The sequence below is a fragment of the Haliotis rufescens genome, unplaced genomic scaffold, assembly GCF_023055435.1.
Source record: "Haliotis rufescens isolate VD_foot unplaced genomic scaffold, xgHalRufe1.0.p SCAF_3, whole genome shotgun sequence".
NCBI classification, from domain to species: domain Eukaryota; kingdom Metazoa; phylum Mollusca; class Gastropoda; order Lepetellida; family Haliotidae; genus Haliotis; species Haliotis rufescens.
Window position 1 is genome coordinate 40,335,741 of NW_025964001.1, and position 19,053 is coordinate 40,354,793.

A 19,053-nucleotide genomic window follows, 5' to 3' on the forward strand; every position below is an offset into this window, starting at 1 on the left:
AACAATATACTGGTAAATGAACTATTGAAATATATTTAAAATATCGTATTATTTGCTTTGGAAAAAAACCCGAAAAACATTTATTTTACGATGGTGTGGTATTACGCGCTGTCGCAGACAATGTGGGGATACAATTATACCACTCAACATTTGATAGGGGTATTCTGAATGACTGAATGTCACTGATTGCTTTGATATATGTTCATAGAACAGTGTTCTTTCTATACTGAGTGACGCATTTTCAGTAGTCTAACATATAATTCCCGAAATAAAGTTATGTATATTGTTAGATGTGTTTGTTTGTTGTTTAACGTGACACTCAGAAATATTCAAGATATATAACGGCGGTCTGTAAATAAGTCTGAACCTGACAATCCAGTGACTGACATTATGAGCATCAACCAGTGAATACAAGAGAAGAGAATACAAGTCTCTTAATTTCAGGAACTGAAAGGGGGTGGGTGGGGGGAGGAAGATGGAGGTGTGTGTGTGTGGGGGGGGGGGGGGGGGGGGGGGGGGTGTGGGGTGTGGAAGGGGGTAGGGGTGGAAGGAAGTGGGAGTGGGGGTGGGGGTGGAGTATTGGCTGCCTGAGCTGAGAATGGGATTATAATAGAATGAGGTGAATGCTTATATATGTTCTAGGGTCTATGAGAAAGATATATTTCAGCTTCGTGTCAAGTTAAGATAACATAAGTACTCATTTCTCTAAATTATTGCCCTCAAAGTTTCGTAACGGCATGAACGAACTCCCTATTAAACACTGGCAAGTATAATGAACGAGGTCAACTAATCCAAATTGAATCTACTGGCGGCATCTACAGTGTCGTTATCACAGAAATACGTGACGTATGCATCTGTGATCTATCAGAGTTTTTAGCATTCCTGTCTCATATCCTAACCTCATCGGTGACCTCTCGTCTGACTGCCGGACTGGATTTAACCGGCCTGAGGCGGCTCTACCCGGTCATGTCCTCCCGATGTCCCGAACGACTGAAGAGTTTATGACATTCATATATATATTGACCATTGGTCAAAGATATAATGGATTTATACAACATGCCACCGCCGACAAGATAAATACTTTATTGCAATATATATATACTTGCATGTCTTCAAAGTTATAAAAGTATGGCAGGCCCGCCATGAGTGAGTATGGTTTTACGCCGCTTTTAGCAATATTCCAGCAATATCACTGGGGACACCAGAAATGGGCTTCACACATTGTACCCATGTCGGGAATCGAACCCGGTCTTCGGCGTGACGAGCGAACGCTTTAACCACTAGGCTACCCGACCGCCCCGGTCCGCCATAAGGCATCCGAACCCAAAATAAACAATACAGGGATTTTGATGTACTAATGTACTGAAAACACTGACCATCCCCTAATGAGGACCCACCCCATGTCCTTGCACATTTTAATTACAAATTATTAATTATTTTGTTGTTGTTGTATTTTAGAATTTGATCATAGTGTCTCATAGGCCAATGTGTGGCTCTACGCACTGTTTATGTATATATCATGTATATATCATGTATATATCATGTATATATTACATGTTCAAGTGCGTGTGACGCTTACATAAAAAGATTACTACTATTACTGTGTAATATTTTACGATGACCCTCCTATGATCCCCACCCCACTGTCCCCATAAACCCTCCCCTCCGATGTTTCACACCGAGATGTGAGCTACCCGCAGTGCGGTAATGTTGCCTCCCGTTGTGCAGTACCGATACCTACAAAGGTCAATATGTCCCAATCCAGTCATCACTGCCACTTAATTACCTCCCTTCTGTGACTCTTTCGCGAACAGTGCTGCTTCAAGTTGCTACCTGACAGATGACACATGCGAGGTGACGTAATAATTGTGTAACAATCTGGTAGATCACACGTGCGTGTTGTGTTGGCTTTAGACATGGAGCATAATTACACCTCACGCCACCTCCCTGCTCATTATCTCCCTCGGGCTGCTCACACGATTGCCCTTCAGACAGGCTTAGTTTCAAATGCTTTCTGTTTCACAATATTTACACATGGTGAATGAACAGGGATTTAAAAGTTTGGAGATATTTAAATTCCAATTAAAACAGATGACAAAAATAATTTGATTAAGCTATAACAAACCGCACTGACACGTAATGTACAAGTATTCTAACATGAATGCGAAAGTTGCCAAGAATTTAACTAATTACAACCCATGATTATATACAGCACATTTATATAAATAAGCACTGATTCAGTGAAAGTACGTTAAATACATATTTATACCAAACACTGATTTAATGGAAGTACTTTACCTACATTTTAATATAAATCACTGATTCAATGAAAGTACTTTAGATCCATTTTAATTTAAATCACTGATTCAATGGAAGTACATTACATCCATTTTAATATAAATCAATGATTCAATGGAAGTACGTCGCATCCATTTTAATATAAATCAATGATTCAATGGAAGTACGTTACATCCATTTTAATACCAATCACTGATTCAATGGAAGTACGTTACATCCATTTTAATACCAATCACTGATTCAATGAAAGTACCTTACATACATTTTGATACCAATTACAGATTCAATGAAAGTACGTTTCATACATTTTGATACCAATCACTGATTCAATGGTAGTACGTTACATCCATTTTAATACCAATCACTGATTCAATGGAAGTACCTTACATACATTTTGATACCAATTACAGATTCAATGAAAGCAATTCAAAGAAATTGGCTTCACACATTGTACCCATGTAGGGAATCGAACCCGGGTCTTCGGCGTGACGAGCGAATGCTTTAGCCACTAGGCTACTCCACCACCCTTGTATTATCATAATGTAGGCAGGCTGAGTCCACTTATGTTTTGTACATCATCTTAAAAGTTCTCACACGGGAATGTCGGAGACCCGGCATATAACACGCATATGCTAAAAGCACTCGGCGATGAAAACCCGGTCGGTAAAAAAACGTCAAAAAGGTCTGAGCTTCACTGCCCGGGGCGACGACACAACAGATTAACCATGTTACGAGATGCGGGGAACTAACGATGTGTGGGAAAATGAACTTGCAGATACCTTGGTTGATCGGTACCTAGACACAGAATGATTTCAACCATTCCCATTATACCCATTCTTGGAGAATTCCCTGTCACACTTTCAAAGGGTGGGTTTAGATTTTTATTTGTCCACTGCACTATTCTGACCATACCAGAAACACGTGTTTATGAACCACTATCAAACAGCGATGACACCAGGTGTTCGCGAAACGTAAGAGTACCATGCCCCACCGGTGCATCCGTCACAAACACATGCAAGGCAAAGTCAATTGTTCAACCAGGAACACATGTCTATCATGAAACGTTGTGAAACGTTTACGTACGCCTTGGATGCTGTTACCCTGATCAAGCAACTTTTGAGCAACAGTAGTATGACGCTCTGGAAATCTTGGTAGAAAGAACATGCTCGAATGTACCTAAACGTTGTGAAATTTAGACACCGAGGGCTGGAGCTGCAAGAAATTGCTCGACATGAAGGGAAAGTTGAAGCCATCCCACTTGTCATACGGTATTGTGTCACTCTGATTCCTTATGCGTGGATCTAATTATGGAACAGATGAGATTTCCCTTATTTCTATTATTTCTCGTTCTGGTGGGTAAATCACAAAAAGGAAATTGGCTATTTGACCAGTATTGAATGCTATCGAGATTTTTGATATTCTTGAAGCTTAAGTTAATCTTCTTGGCCAAATTGCCTTCTTTTGATTTTGCCAATCCAAGCAGAAATTCCGATTCATATGCATAAAAAACCCAGATAAGCCAGAAGGGAGGCGCTTGTTATTAATTCATTGTGTGTTTTTTATTTCTCCCGGCAAGATTGATACTACTTGCGTGTAAAGATAATGTTGCGCCATGTTGGCACCAAGTGCGTCATAGTCAAAGGGAGATAAGCCATGTCTATTTTTTTGTATTAAGATCGAATTCTTGTAAAAATGAACTATTTCAGTGAAATGTATCATTGAACTTGTGTTTTGTCCATTTTGCAGATGTAACTCCATTACGTTTATCCGTTGTCTCGTCAAAAAGTAAAACAACATTAGTTTCCTTTTTGTGTGAACTTTAACCTTGGCACTCACGTCTCGAAAGAGACCCCTTCAATGTTATTTTTCGTTAATAAAGAAAGGAGAACGTGTATGTCCCTATTGTCGACTAAATGTCTCCATATCACGAAGGGCGTGTCTCCTACATCTCATGTGGTACACTTTGCTCCTCTATACACATGAAGTCGCCAGACTAATAGTATGTAACCTGCTTCAACAAAGACGGAAGGTACACCAAGGTATTTGATCTGTATACTTTTAAGCTGAGAGTCTTAGATTGAAGAAGGCTCATTTTGATACCCATATCGCCATGATTAAAGAATTAAGAGCAGGAAAGTGTTTTCGTGTTTGTTCGGGTGTATCCGTTACATCCGGGTGTGACATGTCTGGTGGAAGGAATAGCAGGAAGGAGAGAAGACGACATGTTTGTTTGTCGCCACACACAGGGAAATCTCAGCTGCCATGTTGGATTTATTGACGGGAGAGTATTGTGTTTGTTTAGATGAGTGCATGTAGATACCCAGGTGTTGATTCACGCTTTTAGGGATGTTTCTAGGGGTTAATTCAATGTAGGGGACACGAAGACTGTGATATACGTTGACATGGCGCATAGGGTGAAGTGCGTGAGAAAAACCGCAGATGCCCAGAGTCATCCTCGATAAATACCCAGGACCAATTCGCCATCACAGCTTCTTTTAGGGGATGACGTCATTATCTCAATCTTTCACACAATATAGTAACTTCGCATAGAGGTTCTCTGGCACACGGGTGTAATTTGATCGCACGTACGGCTATTTATAGGGTCGCCTATCTCGAATCGGACCGTAACGATGCGAACATATCATATTAGAATGGATAAATGTTATGCTCTGTAGTCGAAGATGGCTCAGATTGTGTTTACATTTAAGAGGGAATTTCTATGTGCAGGGAGTGTCTTTACTCCCTTTAAGCCTGTCCTATGACAGTGTTTAAAATTCCGAAGAATTCCACTCAGAAAGTAGGACTGGGCAAGTCTAATAAATTACCAGTCCAGTTCAAATGTTGCCAGTCCAGACAAAAAAAATGACCATACCAAAATTCAACGTACTCAAGGGGCAGCGTTTGTGTTCTAATGTGAAATCATCGTTACTCTTTAATTATTTTGAGAGTCAACACTTATAACTTGAGTCATAATTTTAAATGCAATCAGCAACTTACGTAACATTATTGCTCTGTCTTTTATTTCCTCCTAATTTACAGATGGATTGGGGTCTATTGGTCAAGGCAGAGAGACTATACAAAGACTGCATGGACTCCCCGGTGAAGGCCTTTGACTTTTCGCTCTGTCAGATACCCAAGAAAGTCCACACATTTCGTAAAGGTGGTATCTAACTAGAACTGATAGTTTTCTCTTTAAACTGGACATGGTATTCGGACGCACATTGATCTCGCTTGGATTGATGTCTGTAAATGTTACAGTTTGATAAGATAAGATTTTAGATTATTTGAAATAAAGACTGAAAGGGTTACAAGCAATGACTCAGTTATACACCAGTCCGCTAATCAACGTGGTATTTAGGCATCGCGATCACGGTAACGTTACGGCTGTCATGTTTGAAATTCTACGTGTGGTCGTTATGCGTTCAACAGATTGTGCATGTGACCTTTGAAGTACACACGGAAGAGATGTTAAAACGTACCATCGTTCCGAAATGTGATTCAGCCAGACTCTGTGAGCATTAAACGACATGCAGTAACTTCACATATAATTTCTCACGCTCACCGGTGGTTGTTTTTGTTGATTTAACGCAGCACTCATCAATATTCCAGCTGTATGACGGCAGTCTGTAAATAATCAAATCTGAACCAGACAATCCAGTGATTGACATCATGAGCATCGATCTACGCAATCGTGATACGATGACATGCATCAACCAAGTCAGCGATTCTGAGCACCCGATCCCGTTAGTTGCCTCTTACGACAAACAGAGTCGCCTTTTTACGGCAAGCATGGGTTGCTGAAGACCTATTCTACCCTGGCTCTTCACGGGTCTGTGCGTTATGTACTGAAGAATATCTGCTATTGGTTATGACCTCATCGTTTATTATAAACCTTGAATAGGCTTCCATATCATGGTGTCCTCACCCTAAATGACACCGCCACACGGTTTCGCATCTATGCCAAGTTACCATACACTCAATACAAGAGGCTTTTATGCCCAGGTAATCACGTCAAATGTCAACTAATCCGATATTTGAAAATACTTCTTATCCCTTGCATTGGTGACGATGATATCAACACTCATGGGACGCCGCGACCCGCCTCTGCCTGTGTCATGTGACCTAGGACGCAATGTCACATGCTATCAGTCCTCAAAAGTTAATTCTGCAGCAAATCACCTCTGTAACAAGTGGGTGGGTGTATGCTTCGTGACGGGTTATGTGTCACTGAGTTTGGTTTCATTAATAGCGAGCATGGATGCCAATCATAACTGGATGACGTTTCTCTTATTTATATATGATGATTCAGATTCATTCCTACAGAATCTATTTTTTTTGTCCGGAAATCGAGTTGCAACGTGTATGCGGGATCTTTTAATACTGATTACGCATGTTTTTATTTGATTTATTTTTGTGTTGAAATTTAGGACTTTATTTATCGGCCCTTGACGTTATTTAATTAATTTTACTTTATTATGATATTTGTTCTTTAACTTTAGTGTCTTAAACCTGAATATTGAAGGAAAATATCTATGAAATAATTTACTATGCTGTATTTCATCTCGTATACTTATTACCACACACGGATGTCTGTACACAACTGAACCGATTGCCCCCCCCCCCCCCCCCCTCTCTCTCTCTAGATCTAAACACCAGAGAGTTTCAATGATGTACATTTCAAGATAATTTGAAGATGGCCTAGGCTTAGCTTGTTCTTGTTTTAATCCAACAAGGCAATGAGAGCTCCCTACAGCGGTCACGTAAACCCACGTGAATTAGCCCCGTCACCAAAGCTCACAAACACGTCCCGCCATGAAGACAAACTAAGCAGTCAGTCTTGTCTGTGTTATTTTAGTTTGTGGTTTTGATTTAGACACACAGCGGCGTCAACAACGACAAAAACAACATTGTCATGTTCGCCTAAGACATGAACTGACCACGAGTGTACGACGGCGATGTAAATATCGTCTTCCCGGAACACGGAACATGAGAAGGTTGTGATTAGAAATCTTTTAAGTCGGTGTTCGGACAAAAATATCTCCTTGATAATTGGTATAGAATTGGCACATAGGTGCTTATGGCCACGTGAATACATATTCTTTCTTGACAATTTAGAATCATACATTCAGACTGGACTCCCAGAAGAAGAAGAAATTGCATTGCAAAATGCAAGATTGGCAGTACCAAAATATTCATAAAATAAAAACTATACAATGCCTATGAGACACATGACACAGTATGTATATAATATGCATAATACAATGCATATATAGGTTAAAATGTAGATGCAAGTGTGGTTTTTTTAAACAGGAAAGCCCACGAAAAACGGCCGAAAGCTTTTATTGAAAAAAACCCAGTAACACAGTTTGACATTTGGCGCTACTCTATCACTTACTGCAACGTCAAGTTAACCACGTTACAATGTTTAGACTGTCTGGGCATCAATACCATTTATACCTAAACGAACCAGTTTAGTTTATCCTAATTATGTTTGCTTTTATATTTTATACCTTTTGAAAATGGCATGATATGGCGAAATCTACCCCCAGATATCATAAACTACCGGGCAAACGAACGTATACACTTGAAAATTTGATTTGACCCCTAAATTACAAATGTCATCAGAACGTTATTAGACTGACCTTGTTGTGATATACTCATTGATATGATGCATGCACTATCGCCTAGGTAGCCGTATCAAATACATCACCGTCGAATAACGATTTCTTGTTTGTTTAATTTTCAGCCACCTTCAAACATTGGTGTATACTTTCTTTCTTACCTTAGAGCTCTATGATAATTACCGCACAACGTTATTTCGGGTATGTCTTATGCGTGTTTCGTTGTTTTAGACTGAACTATTATCAGGACATGGTATTTCGTTTATACGCGCCCTGGTGCTTATTCTTGGACCAAGCTTCCAAACCCGGCGGATAATGGAGACCTGGCGGTAATTAGAGACCTGTCACTTAATGCTTCAACTACGGTGTTGCATTTATTTATAAGCTACAGTCTCTAATAAATTGTTTGCAACACAATTTTATGTTCTTGATACATAATTTACTCAGGATAGAGAGTGACAGTAGTACTTTGAAACTGGAACAAGAACTGTTTGTGTTGAGTGTTAACCAAAGAACGATACAATTGAATTATATACATACAACTACAGTTAAAGCTGGCGCTTATTATACGTCAGAAATGTTGTTAATCGCGATAGCGATCCACATAACTATGGAGTCGATAGCTTACAACATATTTCTATCCGAGTCTATGCTGAAAAAAGTGTGAAACAACATACCTTTTTAATAATTTGGGAAGGATAATAATAGAAGGTATCGACAGGCTATTGTAATGACCGTGACCTTATTAATAGATAACTCAGGGGCAGCTAATCTTAGTTCAATACTCTAGCTGAGAGTGGTTTCCCTTTGTATTTGCCCGGCGAGATCCAGGGGTGCGTTGCAAAGCGCCAATCGCTTGCAAGCGATGTACAGCGATTCGCCTTACAACAGTGCGCTAACTTTCAGCCGCTTGCAAGCGAAACAATCGCTGGCTGAGGTCGCTTCGTTCTCAAACCAAAATGGCGCCTTACTTTGACAGCGGAACAAGAAATTCTTGAGTGGATCAACGAGGAAATCAGCAAAGGCAGCGAAGACCCCATCATCCTCAGCCTGCTGTACATCTTCAAAGTAGTCATAAATTCGATCAGCTCGTCATCGAGCCTCTTCTATTACGTTCTTCATTACGTCAAGGCAACCAAACGCTAGTTGCGCCGCCATTTTGGAAGAGTTGGCAAGCGCTTCGAACTGTTGCAGACATCAGGATGAGCGATTAATTTGCTTTCTCTGAGCGATTCGTGGCTTGCAACGCGCCCCAGGTAAATGTTACAGTTTCACAAAGCGCAGGGTTCCGTCGTTATATTTTCTGGATCGGATGTCAATGCGTTGGTGTTTATCTTCGCATTTTATAAAAATATATCGATCTTCATATATGACGAAGTGAAAAACTATAAGCGTTTTACATAGGATTTTACATCTAAATTCGTGTAAGACGAGCGGTTTTAACAACTGTAGTATTATTGTTTTAACATAGTCGCCTTTTACGGCAAGGATGGATTGCTGAAGACCTAGGCTACCCCGGATCTTCAAGGATGATGGGGTGTCAGCTACCTTTGCTCATTTCCTCGTTGATCCAGTCAAGAATTTCTTGTTCCGCTGTCAAAGTCAGCCGCCATTTTGGTTTGAGAACGAAGCGACCTCAGCCAGCGATTGTTTCGCTTGCAAGCGGCTGAAAGTTAGCGCACTGCTGTAACATCGCGCCCCCTACACTAACTATGACGTCACACTTATATGACGTCACAACAAACGCTCCGTCACTAAGACTCCTGTGATCAAGACGTCTTATAATTGTTGATGACAGTGTATGTACATGATGACTCAAGGCAGTCTCCACAGCGCCCCATTGGTGTATGTCCTTGTCAACAAGGGAGTGAAGGTAAGAACGAGAGCGAATGAGTAAGGTTTTACGCCGCTTTAGCAATATCCCATCAATGGCGGGTTAAGAAAAAAAAAATGTACTTCACACAATCTACTCATGCCAGGAATCGAACCCAAGCCTTCGGCGTGACGAGCGAACGTTTAACCCCCACCGCGCCCAAGAACAGTAGTTCACGTCGAGAAAACAACTACAGTCGGCAATCATTTGATCCGAGTTTTGTATCTTGTTTTGTCTGTTTATTTATCTGCCACTGAAGAATTTAACAAATTTCTTGAATTCTGCTTCGGAAACGAACCGCTAGTTCAATCAACGTCTCACCTGTTTCTCCGACAACGCCAAATATTCAAGCACAAAAAGGAAATTGCAAAAACTACCCCTTCACACAATTTGGTGATTATGTTAAAATAATGTTCCAGATAAATACATATCTTGATGCATGCTTCGGAACGAAGGGACGGATGAGACATTGAAAGACCGCCTCAATTGAGACATAAACCTTCCAAGGTATTTCGGCATGTACACACGAGTAGTGACAGATTGTTTTTTTTGTTAATAATAATCACCACTTTCAATTTCAAAGAGGAGCAAAGGTATGTGCTTTGGTTTTTCCTGAGCCGGTTTTAACAAATATGAATAACATTAAAGGTCTGGTCATCTTTTGCAGGCAATGCGTACCGGGCTCCACAACATTGCCGACAACAGTGAGCGATGCCGCCTTCCACCCGAGTGTCGCGCATCAATGACATCACATCAAACCAGGTAAATAAAACCGGATATCTCATTTAATGAGTTCTCTACATTTGTGTACACACCCCTATGACTACAAACTACACTTACAACTGCTTACATTATTGTTGTTTATTTCATGACAAGGAACATGGCACGGTCCAACTTCTAACTTCCTGAGCGGCACCTGGTGCAGAGAAACAGCTATGGGCGTCTTCCATGATGGACACAAACGAAAGCGGAAGCCGCTCTGGATGTGGTACAAGAACCAACTACTGCCCTTCGATCGCACCTATCCAGATGGACATTTTAAACAATTCCAAACATCTGCCGAGGAGGAATTAAAAAGGAACACGCAAGAAATCGTCGTCAAGCCGTGTGCTGAGGATGAAACATTCCCTGGAAAATCAGATGAAATTGGAATTCCCTCTGACATTTCCACAGAGGGACGGTTGGATATGAGACCGGAACGTTCCCCACAGCCACAGCCGGTCAATACTCCCACCCACCATCTTGAGACAGTGGTCGAAACCAGGAAGAGACGACCACGGACCCGTGGCTCTCTTCTCAACACCGACCAGAAGATGTGGATGTCCCAGAGGTCGAGGGGGGATGAGGGGAGTGAGTCGACAGGTGACAGATGCTCGTCTGACCTGTCAGGCGTCCCCGATGCCTCACCATCAGCAGGGGATGTCATGCCAGGCGTACCCAAAGCCTCAAAACCGGCAGGGGATATTCTGAAACAGGCCTTTGGGTACGACCCTTCAGAAGATGCATTCTGGAACATCAAAAGCCAGGGTGTTCTTCCTGATGATCCATCAATACTAGGTAGGAAGCAGGTTCAATTCAAGAGAACTGATGAAGACGAATATTCCGTGCATGGTCGTGGCTCCACTTCGACCTTCTTCCATGCCACTGTGGAGGACACAGCTGTTCTTGTGAAGGATCGAACAGAGTCTAACCGGCCTGTTGCTGAGGTGATGATCGAGGCGAAAGTTATATCCTCCCTCTCTGGCACAAGTGTCACGCCGCATCTGTTGGGGGTTCTGGAGCAGGGCGTCATGGAGAGGGAATACAGTCTTGTCCTGGAGGACTGCACAGGCTTCATCTCGCTCCAGGACCTCCTTCAGTCTGGATACTTTGTCTCCAGATCCGGTTGGACAAACATCTGCCTGTCCCTGTCCAGCCGACTGAAGACTCTCCACAGCCACCGTGTCCTTCACAACAACATCTGCTCCAGCAACATCATCATCAACAAGGACACGCTGGAGGTGAAGCTGGTTGGCTTTGGACAGGCGTCCTTCGGGAAGGGAGTCAAGCTGCCCAGCGCTACACGCCACCAACCTGGACTTGCTCCAGAGGTGAGGCTGGACTGTGTCACCTCCCAACAGGCAGATGTTTATACTTTGGGCTCTGTCCTGGGTGAGATCAAAGTGACCAGCAATTTGATGAACCTCCACGAGGTCGTTCAAAAGTGCCACCAGGATCTCCCTAGGAACAGAGCTCAGGCATTAGAGATCAATAACCTCATGCAGACTGCGTTTAACAGATTTCAAGGTTAGGTCATATCAGAAGGTTTAAAAGTTCCAGTTAATAGTTATGTCACCTAGATCTTCATAAAAAAACACTGGTGATTTTTTCAGTAGATTTTAATACAACTTCTTAATTGGTAGGAAAGTTTGCATTCAAATTCATTATTTCGTAAATTTTGGAAAACACATGTTTTTGATAATCAATACACCGCCCTTCATACGTTTTCTTTTCAGTTTACGAAAGCTGACGTAAAATGAGCTTAAATTACCATTGTCTCCGTTGTTATCTTCACAGATAATTCACATCCCGTTACGTGTATTTATTCTATCAGGTAACCTGTCATCCATATCTATAAATATACAAATGTTTGTTTTGCCGGGAAAACATATTGGAAGTTTGTACAGTCTTTGACGGTTTTTTTTGCAATCCTTAATAATATCTTCCCGAAAACTGTATGTGTATTGTACATAGAAATTTATTTTTATCTTAGATATATATTGGGAGATTTGGTTAGTTTTCAGATAAACTGCTCATACGTGTGTAGAATAAATATCTTTTTAGGTTTGAACAATATCCGAGTGCATTTGAAACAAAGTGTTGGTTGCACACACACACACACACACACACACACACACACACACACACACACACACACACACACACATATATATATACACACACATACATACATATATATATATATATATAGTGTGTGTGTATCTCAAATTCTTATGTATGTCCGTTAAGAATGCCCATGCTATTTGTTTTTTGTGTTCAGTGTAGTCATTTATTCATGTTATAACGTTTAGTGTATATCGTTTTTACAGGGTATCATCTTTGTGTGTGTATGCCAGGGTGCGTGTAAAAAATGTATGTTAAAAGCAAGTAATTTATGGTGCATAAACACAAATATTCATAAACATTTTTGTGTTCATAAATGAATGTCTTTTAAATATGGACATAACTAATGTTTTACGTTACACCAGCTATTTGTCAGCTTTATGAAGCGATAGTTGAAAATACGGAAACAATATTTATATAATGTTCCTGAAAAGATAGTTCTTGTTTTCTTATGCATGTGTAAAATACAAATAGATTTATGTTTGAAAAAATTCAGAATGCGTAAACATATTTACTGTTGATTGTATACAAATACATTGATCACAAATTCTTATCCTGTTTGTTCTGTATGAAGTCATTTATTGCTTATGGTGAAATCGTAAAAAAATATTTATGTAAAAATATATATATCTACATAAAAACTTATACTTGTAAGTTTTAACATAATATATTGAATATATTCATAAAAATATGTTTTGGTTGTGTTCTACAGTTATCTTATTCGGATCTTATGCTGGAATAAAGTTATTCTCATATTTGACTTTTTAATCTTTTTGATTTGTATGAAAAACCACACCTAAACAAGATCGTCTCATTAGATTAATTGCACGACGCAATATATTGAAATCTGCTACTGTTATCAGTAGAGAATTCCGTACAATATCAGGAAGGTGCATTTCAGCATCTGCCTTAAACACCGGATCTATGCAGCCCGCCTGAGAGCAAGGTTTCCTGTGAGGAGTGTGACTTTCACAAGGATCGGGGTGGGCTCGGCAACACCAGAGACAGCACTAATGGCGTTACGCCATGTTTACAGACAAATCAAGGTTTTGCCTCCGATTCACAGATGGCTGAAAACGTTGTTGACAATGTAGTGGCGAACGTTATGCCAAGGCAACAATTCTTGACCATAATCGGTATGGGGGCGACAGTGTCATGGTGTGGGGCGCTATCAAACACAACAGGCGAACTTATTAGTTATTGTGAATGGACATTTCACTGGCAAGCAATGTGTTGACGAAATTTTGCTTCCTGTCGTTGTTCCATTCGCTAGAATTATCGGCAGAAATTGTGAGATGCAAGGTGAAAATGCCAGACCACATCGTGCCCAGGTGGCCACCGGCATACGGACATTGGACTGGCCCGCTAAGTCCCCTGACATGTCCCCAATAGAGCATCTGTGGGAAGTTCTCGGCGGAGAGTGGCCAGGGACCCCGCCAATCGCCAACCTTGCTCTTCGGGCGGAATGGCAATACCACGGGCGACCATCCGTACGTTATGTCATCCAGGTGTCGTGCATGTATCGCCCAACATGGTGGACACACCAGATATTGATCTACACGTCCGCAATTAATTTACAAACATTTATCGTCATTTATCATTTCATCAGTTTTCGTATTTAAGTCGATAGTATATAATTGCAAAGAACATGGTCTATATACATATGTTGTTCATATTTTACAGATCTACCCAATCCGTAGAAGACGCAATGTAAATGCTCCATTCCCGCGAACCGCGACCTCTCCTGGTTAATCTGCAGATTGGTCAATCGTGCGTAATCCCATAGAATATGCAAACACTATCGATGATGATTTTTTACTGCATAAGATCAGAACATTTTGATAAATAGAAACAGCAAATCAGTATCATGTTTATAAAATGTTTTGAAAAGAGCATGGACTCCAGAAGAAACACAGGACCTAAACCTTGATTTTACACCTTTGAAACAAACGCAAATGCAGTGACTGGATTTGCGGATGATCGCTATATGAACTGACTTTCGACGTTTATTCCATATGAAGCTACACCTTTGAAACAAAGGATTATTGTTATTTCCGTATACACAAGCATCGGGTCCAGGTGATTAACGGCATATAGATGTATTCCATTAAATATAACAATTTATTGAAATTTTGACAGCAACAATTAAGCACTGATTTTCGTGTCGAAAAAAAAATAAAATGGGTTCCCATGCTCGTTCGGGTTTAAAGTGTCGTCCAAAAGTACAATAGTTTGCACATCGTCCAAAATTCACTTTCCAATATATGTTCGCAGAAAACGTTTTAGTGAATGAAGTTTAATAATCAGTTTAAAATAGACATGTTCAAAACAATAATCTTTGAATTTTGCATTCAATTAACCGATTTTAAAATAATAATTGATTTTGGTCTTTTTAATATTTAAATGTACATCTTCCCGTTTTATGTAAAAAAATATATAGATACTTGAGACCGTTCAGATAATATCATTGTAAAGGATAGGGTCACCGGACAAATACTATTAAATGACCCTCAGCAATGCTGCCAAACGTCATCGGGAATAGATTTCACACATTTACAATGTAGATATTTCGCCCACCAACCAGATTTAAATCCAAAAAAAATCTGTTCATTGGCTCTACTTGATTTAAAAGGATAGAAAAGGACTACATTATTTATATGTTCACGTTAACTTGTGGCGCGTTCCATGAGACAACATAACTTGACAATTTCCTAAATTATCTCCCTGAACGAAAATTAGTGTCACTTACAAATTTTGAAAAGAATTTTGGATCTAGATAGATAAAAATAATAACTTATATCTTAATACAAATAGCTTGATATTGTATTTGAGTCCTTGGTTTATTCGTGAAATATATTGGATATATAAATAACAAACAAACTTAATTTAAGCATACATTATCACTCGCTCGCGCTCGCGAGGGGACCATTTGAAGGGAAAATAGTGAAGTGTCTTTCTGCACATTTGTTCAATTCTAATAGTGTAGTGTGGTAACACTACACTTATTGATTATGACATTTATTGGGTTTGCAAAATGCCTTTGCATGACACACGAATAATATTTGTGTTCGTGGAGTCATCATGGCATCTTCTGTCATACAAACAAAACGTCTACATGTAGGACGTATGCAGGATTGTACTGAATGTCACTCAAATAGTTGCGTTCTAAACAATGTGAACTGACAATGTGATAATGAATTCCGTGTCACTTATGTCAGCAGCTAGGAAATCCCGTGACGTCATTGGGAAACACCTCGCTTTTTCAATCTCTAACACAAATGAGTTCTCTGCTAGAGTTACGATAGGTATCGTAAATCTGTGCGATCTGCGACAGGTTTACGATAGTTTAATATCTTATCTTTGATCGTAAGTTGTTAAGATTCATCTTAGCTAAGATCGTTTCGAAAAATCTAGGCCTAGACACTTATCAAAGGAAGTACGGTGTCTGGTGTAAATATTATGGTTAACGCCCTGTATTGAAATGTAGAGATTAATCACGTGTTTATTGCAAAGATAAACTTGATCTTTAATTAAAAACAACAACAAACAAATGTACGATTTGTACGTATTTCACTCTATTTCTAATGTGTACCTACATTCCATGATGACGTCATAGTGAGAACGTTAGTCAGCACCACTCGAATGCAGACATGCATGATTAGTCGCAATATTTAAAACAGGTATACGGGTCTAATGTATTGTTATTTTTCAATTGCATGGATTGTTGGAAAAGTGACTTTTAGCAACGTGACGTCAAATCAGTAAACAATGACTCACATTTCTAATGTAAGTCATACTGCAACCGGGTTTGACTATAGACGCCATGTTGGTCTCCCGGAGGCGCGTGTTCTCTTGATACGTCAATAGTGCACATAAACATATAGTTTGAGGCATTGCGCCACAATCAGGAATATTTCAGCTAGATCTCTGCGGTCTGTGAAAAATACTTCAGATGTTTGTAAATATACATAAATACACTCATTTATTTATATCTAAATACCGACTTTCATATATCAATATATATTTAGATCTATATAAATAATTATTGATATCACTACTCGAATTTATTATAACCAATCATATTGACGTCACGAATTCATAGTAAAACGGTACTACATTCGACCACACGATCTCTGTCAAATTTTGGCCTTACGGGAGCGGTGTGGTAGCCTCGTTGTTAAAGCGCCGAAGACCCGGGTACGATTCCCCACATGGCTACAATGATTGAATCTTATTTCTGGTGTCCCCCGCCGTGAAATTGCTGGTATTTTGCTGAAAGCGGCGCAAAACCCCATTCACCACCCACTCAGGTCTTACGACAAGATCCAGATGCTTGGTATCTATTCTTACCTGGAATTCCTACGGGGGAACAATGCCGTACCCATCCCCTGAAACAATGTATTATCCAATGAACAGCGGGTCACACATACGCTACAAAACATACTATTTATGACAATTAGATATCACGTACATGATATCGTTTACGAGAACAATGCAGGGGAATCTACAGTTGAATATTGTTGAGGTGCGGCGTTGGTCGTCCATTCATTGAGTCGTTCATAAAATACTTTGACTCCCGCGAAGAAGGCTGCATTCTTGGAGAAACCTATACAATTCATGACATATCTCATAATAACATAACGTATAGATTTGTAGATTTTATTGAACTCTCCCACATTAAGCTGACACGCCGTGATATACCAGTAACTGAAACACTGTTCAAAGCGGCGTTACAGTCATCTCACTGCTTCTTTCCTCGAGACGTAGACGTCGCTATATAAGTGCAATAATCTTGGACGCGACGTTAAACCCCATTTCACCTCACCTCGAGACGTAGAAATGTCGTTTTACTTGCTAGCTGACCCGTAAAGATCCGGGTTAAAATAGGTCTTTAGCAACCCATACTTGCCATTAAAGGCGATCATGTTTGTCGTAAGTGGAGATTAACGGGATCGTTTTGTCAAGCTCGCTGACTTGGTTGCATCCTATCCCAATTGCGTGGATCGTTGCTCATGATGTCAATCCCTGGATTGTCTACAGACTGCCGTCATATACCTGGAATATTGCTAAGGGCGGTGTTAAACAACAAATAAACAAACAAACATACTTGCTTGCTTACGTTTTTCACAATTATATAGGGGCGGTGGGGAAGCCTAGTGGTTAAAGCGTTCGCTCGTCACGCCGAAGACCCAGGTTCGATTCCCCACATGGGTACAATGTGTGAAGCCCATTTCAGGTGTCCCCCGCCATGATATTGCTGGAATATTGCTAAAAGCGGAGTTAAACTATACTCACTCACTCACAATTATATATCGCCACATTGAGTCAGAATCGCTACGGACCTCCACCAGTTTCCTCTGGCTTCGTCCTATAGCCATAGCCCGCCAACCACTCCTAATTCACCATTCTATCACATCTCCCGTGTGTGTTCATACACGTGTGTTACTGTATTCTTTTTGTGTCCCGCAGTGACTTGAATAATGTACACAATGATACAGTATTATAATGTGGATAACAGCGGTGTATTGTTTTAATAGTGAGTCATGACATCAAAGGCGTAGACAGGTAAAATCCTATTATACAATAATCCCGGGGATATAAAAAAAACAATTATCCCAAGGGCACTTCCGTCTCATCCCTGTATCTTGTCTGTTCAGCTGCGTAGATAATTTAATTCAAATCCCGAAAACGCTAAAGAATAAAAATTACAACAACTCCAGCACATTGAATTTCATGATTTGAGGGCCCCCGTGGAGACCCGGGTTAGCCTTAGTCTTCTGCAACCCATGCTGATTAGTCAGGCTTGCTGACCTGGTTGATGAAGGTCCAATTGCGTACTTCGATGCTCATAATGTCAATCACTGGATCGTCTATGTACAGTGAGTGAGTGAGTGAGTATGGTTTAACGCCGCTTTTAGCAATATTCCAGCAATATCACGGCGGGGGACACCAGAAATGGGCTTCACACATTGTACCCATGTCGGGAATCGAACCCGGGTCTTCGGCGTGCCAAGCGAACGCTTTAACCACTAGGCTACCCGACCGCCCCTTCTATGTACAGACCACCGTCATATAACTGAAATATTGATGAGTGCGGCGTTAAACTACAAACAAACAACATGATTTGAGGCCATTTCTCTTACTGGGGACACGGGTGATCAAAGCGCCCAATATGCTGTGCAGAGTTGTGTCCCTTAGACGTACTATGTTCCAACGGTCGTAGTTTCGAATCCCAGATTCGTCCAGATTATGATCCTTGCTTTGTCGGCACCATACCCGTGGCTCCAATGAAGGTTCAGTGTTCAAAACTGGTCCCAAGCTATTTGAACCGAACGCAGCACCAACATGAATGGATCGGGTACTTAGGGTCGGTGTCTT

The 19,053-nt window shown here is 40.5% G+C and overlaps 1 protein-coding gene and 1 long non-coding RNA gene across 2 annotated transcripts; both read left to right on the top strand.

Moving 5' to 3' along the window:
- The first annotated feature begins 6,979 nt into the window (after positions 1–6,979).
- Positions 6,980–10,686, top strand: LOC124122760. The gene is made up of 4 exons (XR_007223095.1): positions 6,980–8,248; positions 9,391–9,792; positions 10,460–10,554; positions 10,669–10,686. It is a non-coding gene; the product is annotated as an uncharacterized LOC124122760 (long non-coding RNA).
- Positions 10,687–10,689: 3 nt separating this feature from the next.
- LOC125371653 (mitogen-activated protein kinase kinase kinase 13-like) lies at positions 10,690–13,375 on the top strand. The gene has a single exon (XM_048402950.1). The coding sequence runs from the start codon at positions 10,728–10,730 to the stop codon at positions 12,081–12,083; it is 1,356 nt and encodes a 451-aa protein (XP_048258907.1). The 5' UTR covers positions 10,690–10,727; the 3' UTR covers positions 12,084–13,375.
- The last annotated feature ends 5,678 nt before the right edge of the window (positions 13,376–19,053 follow it).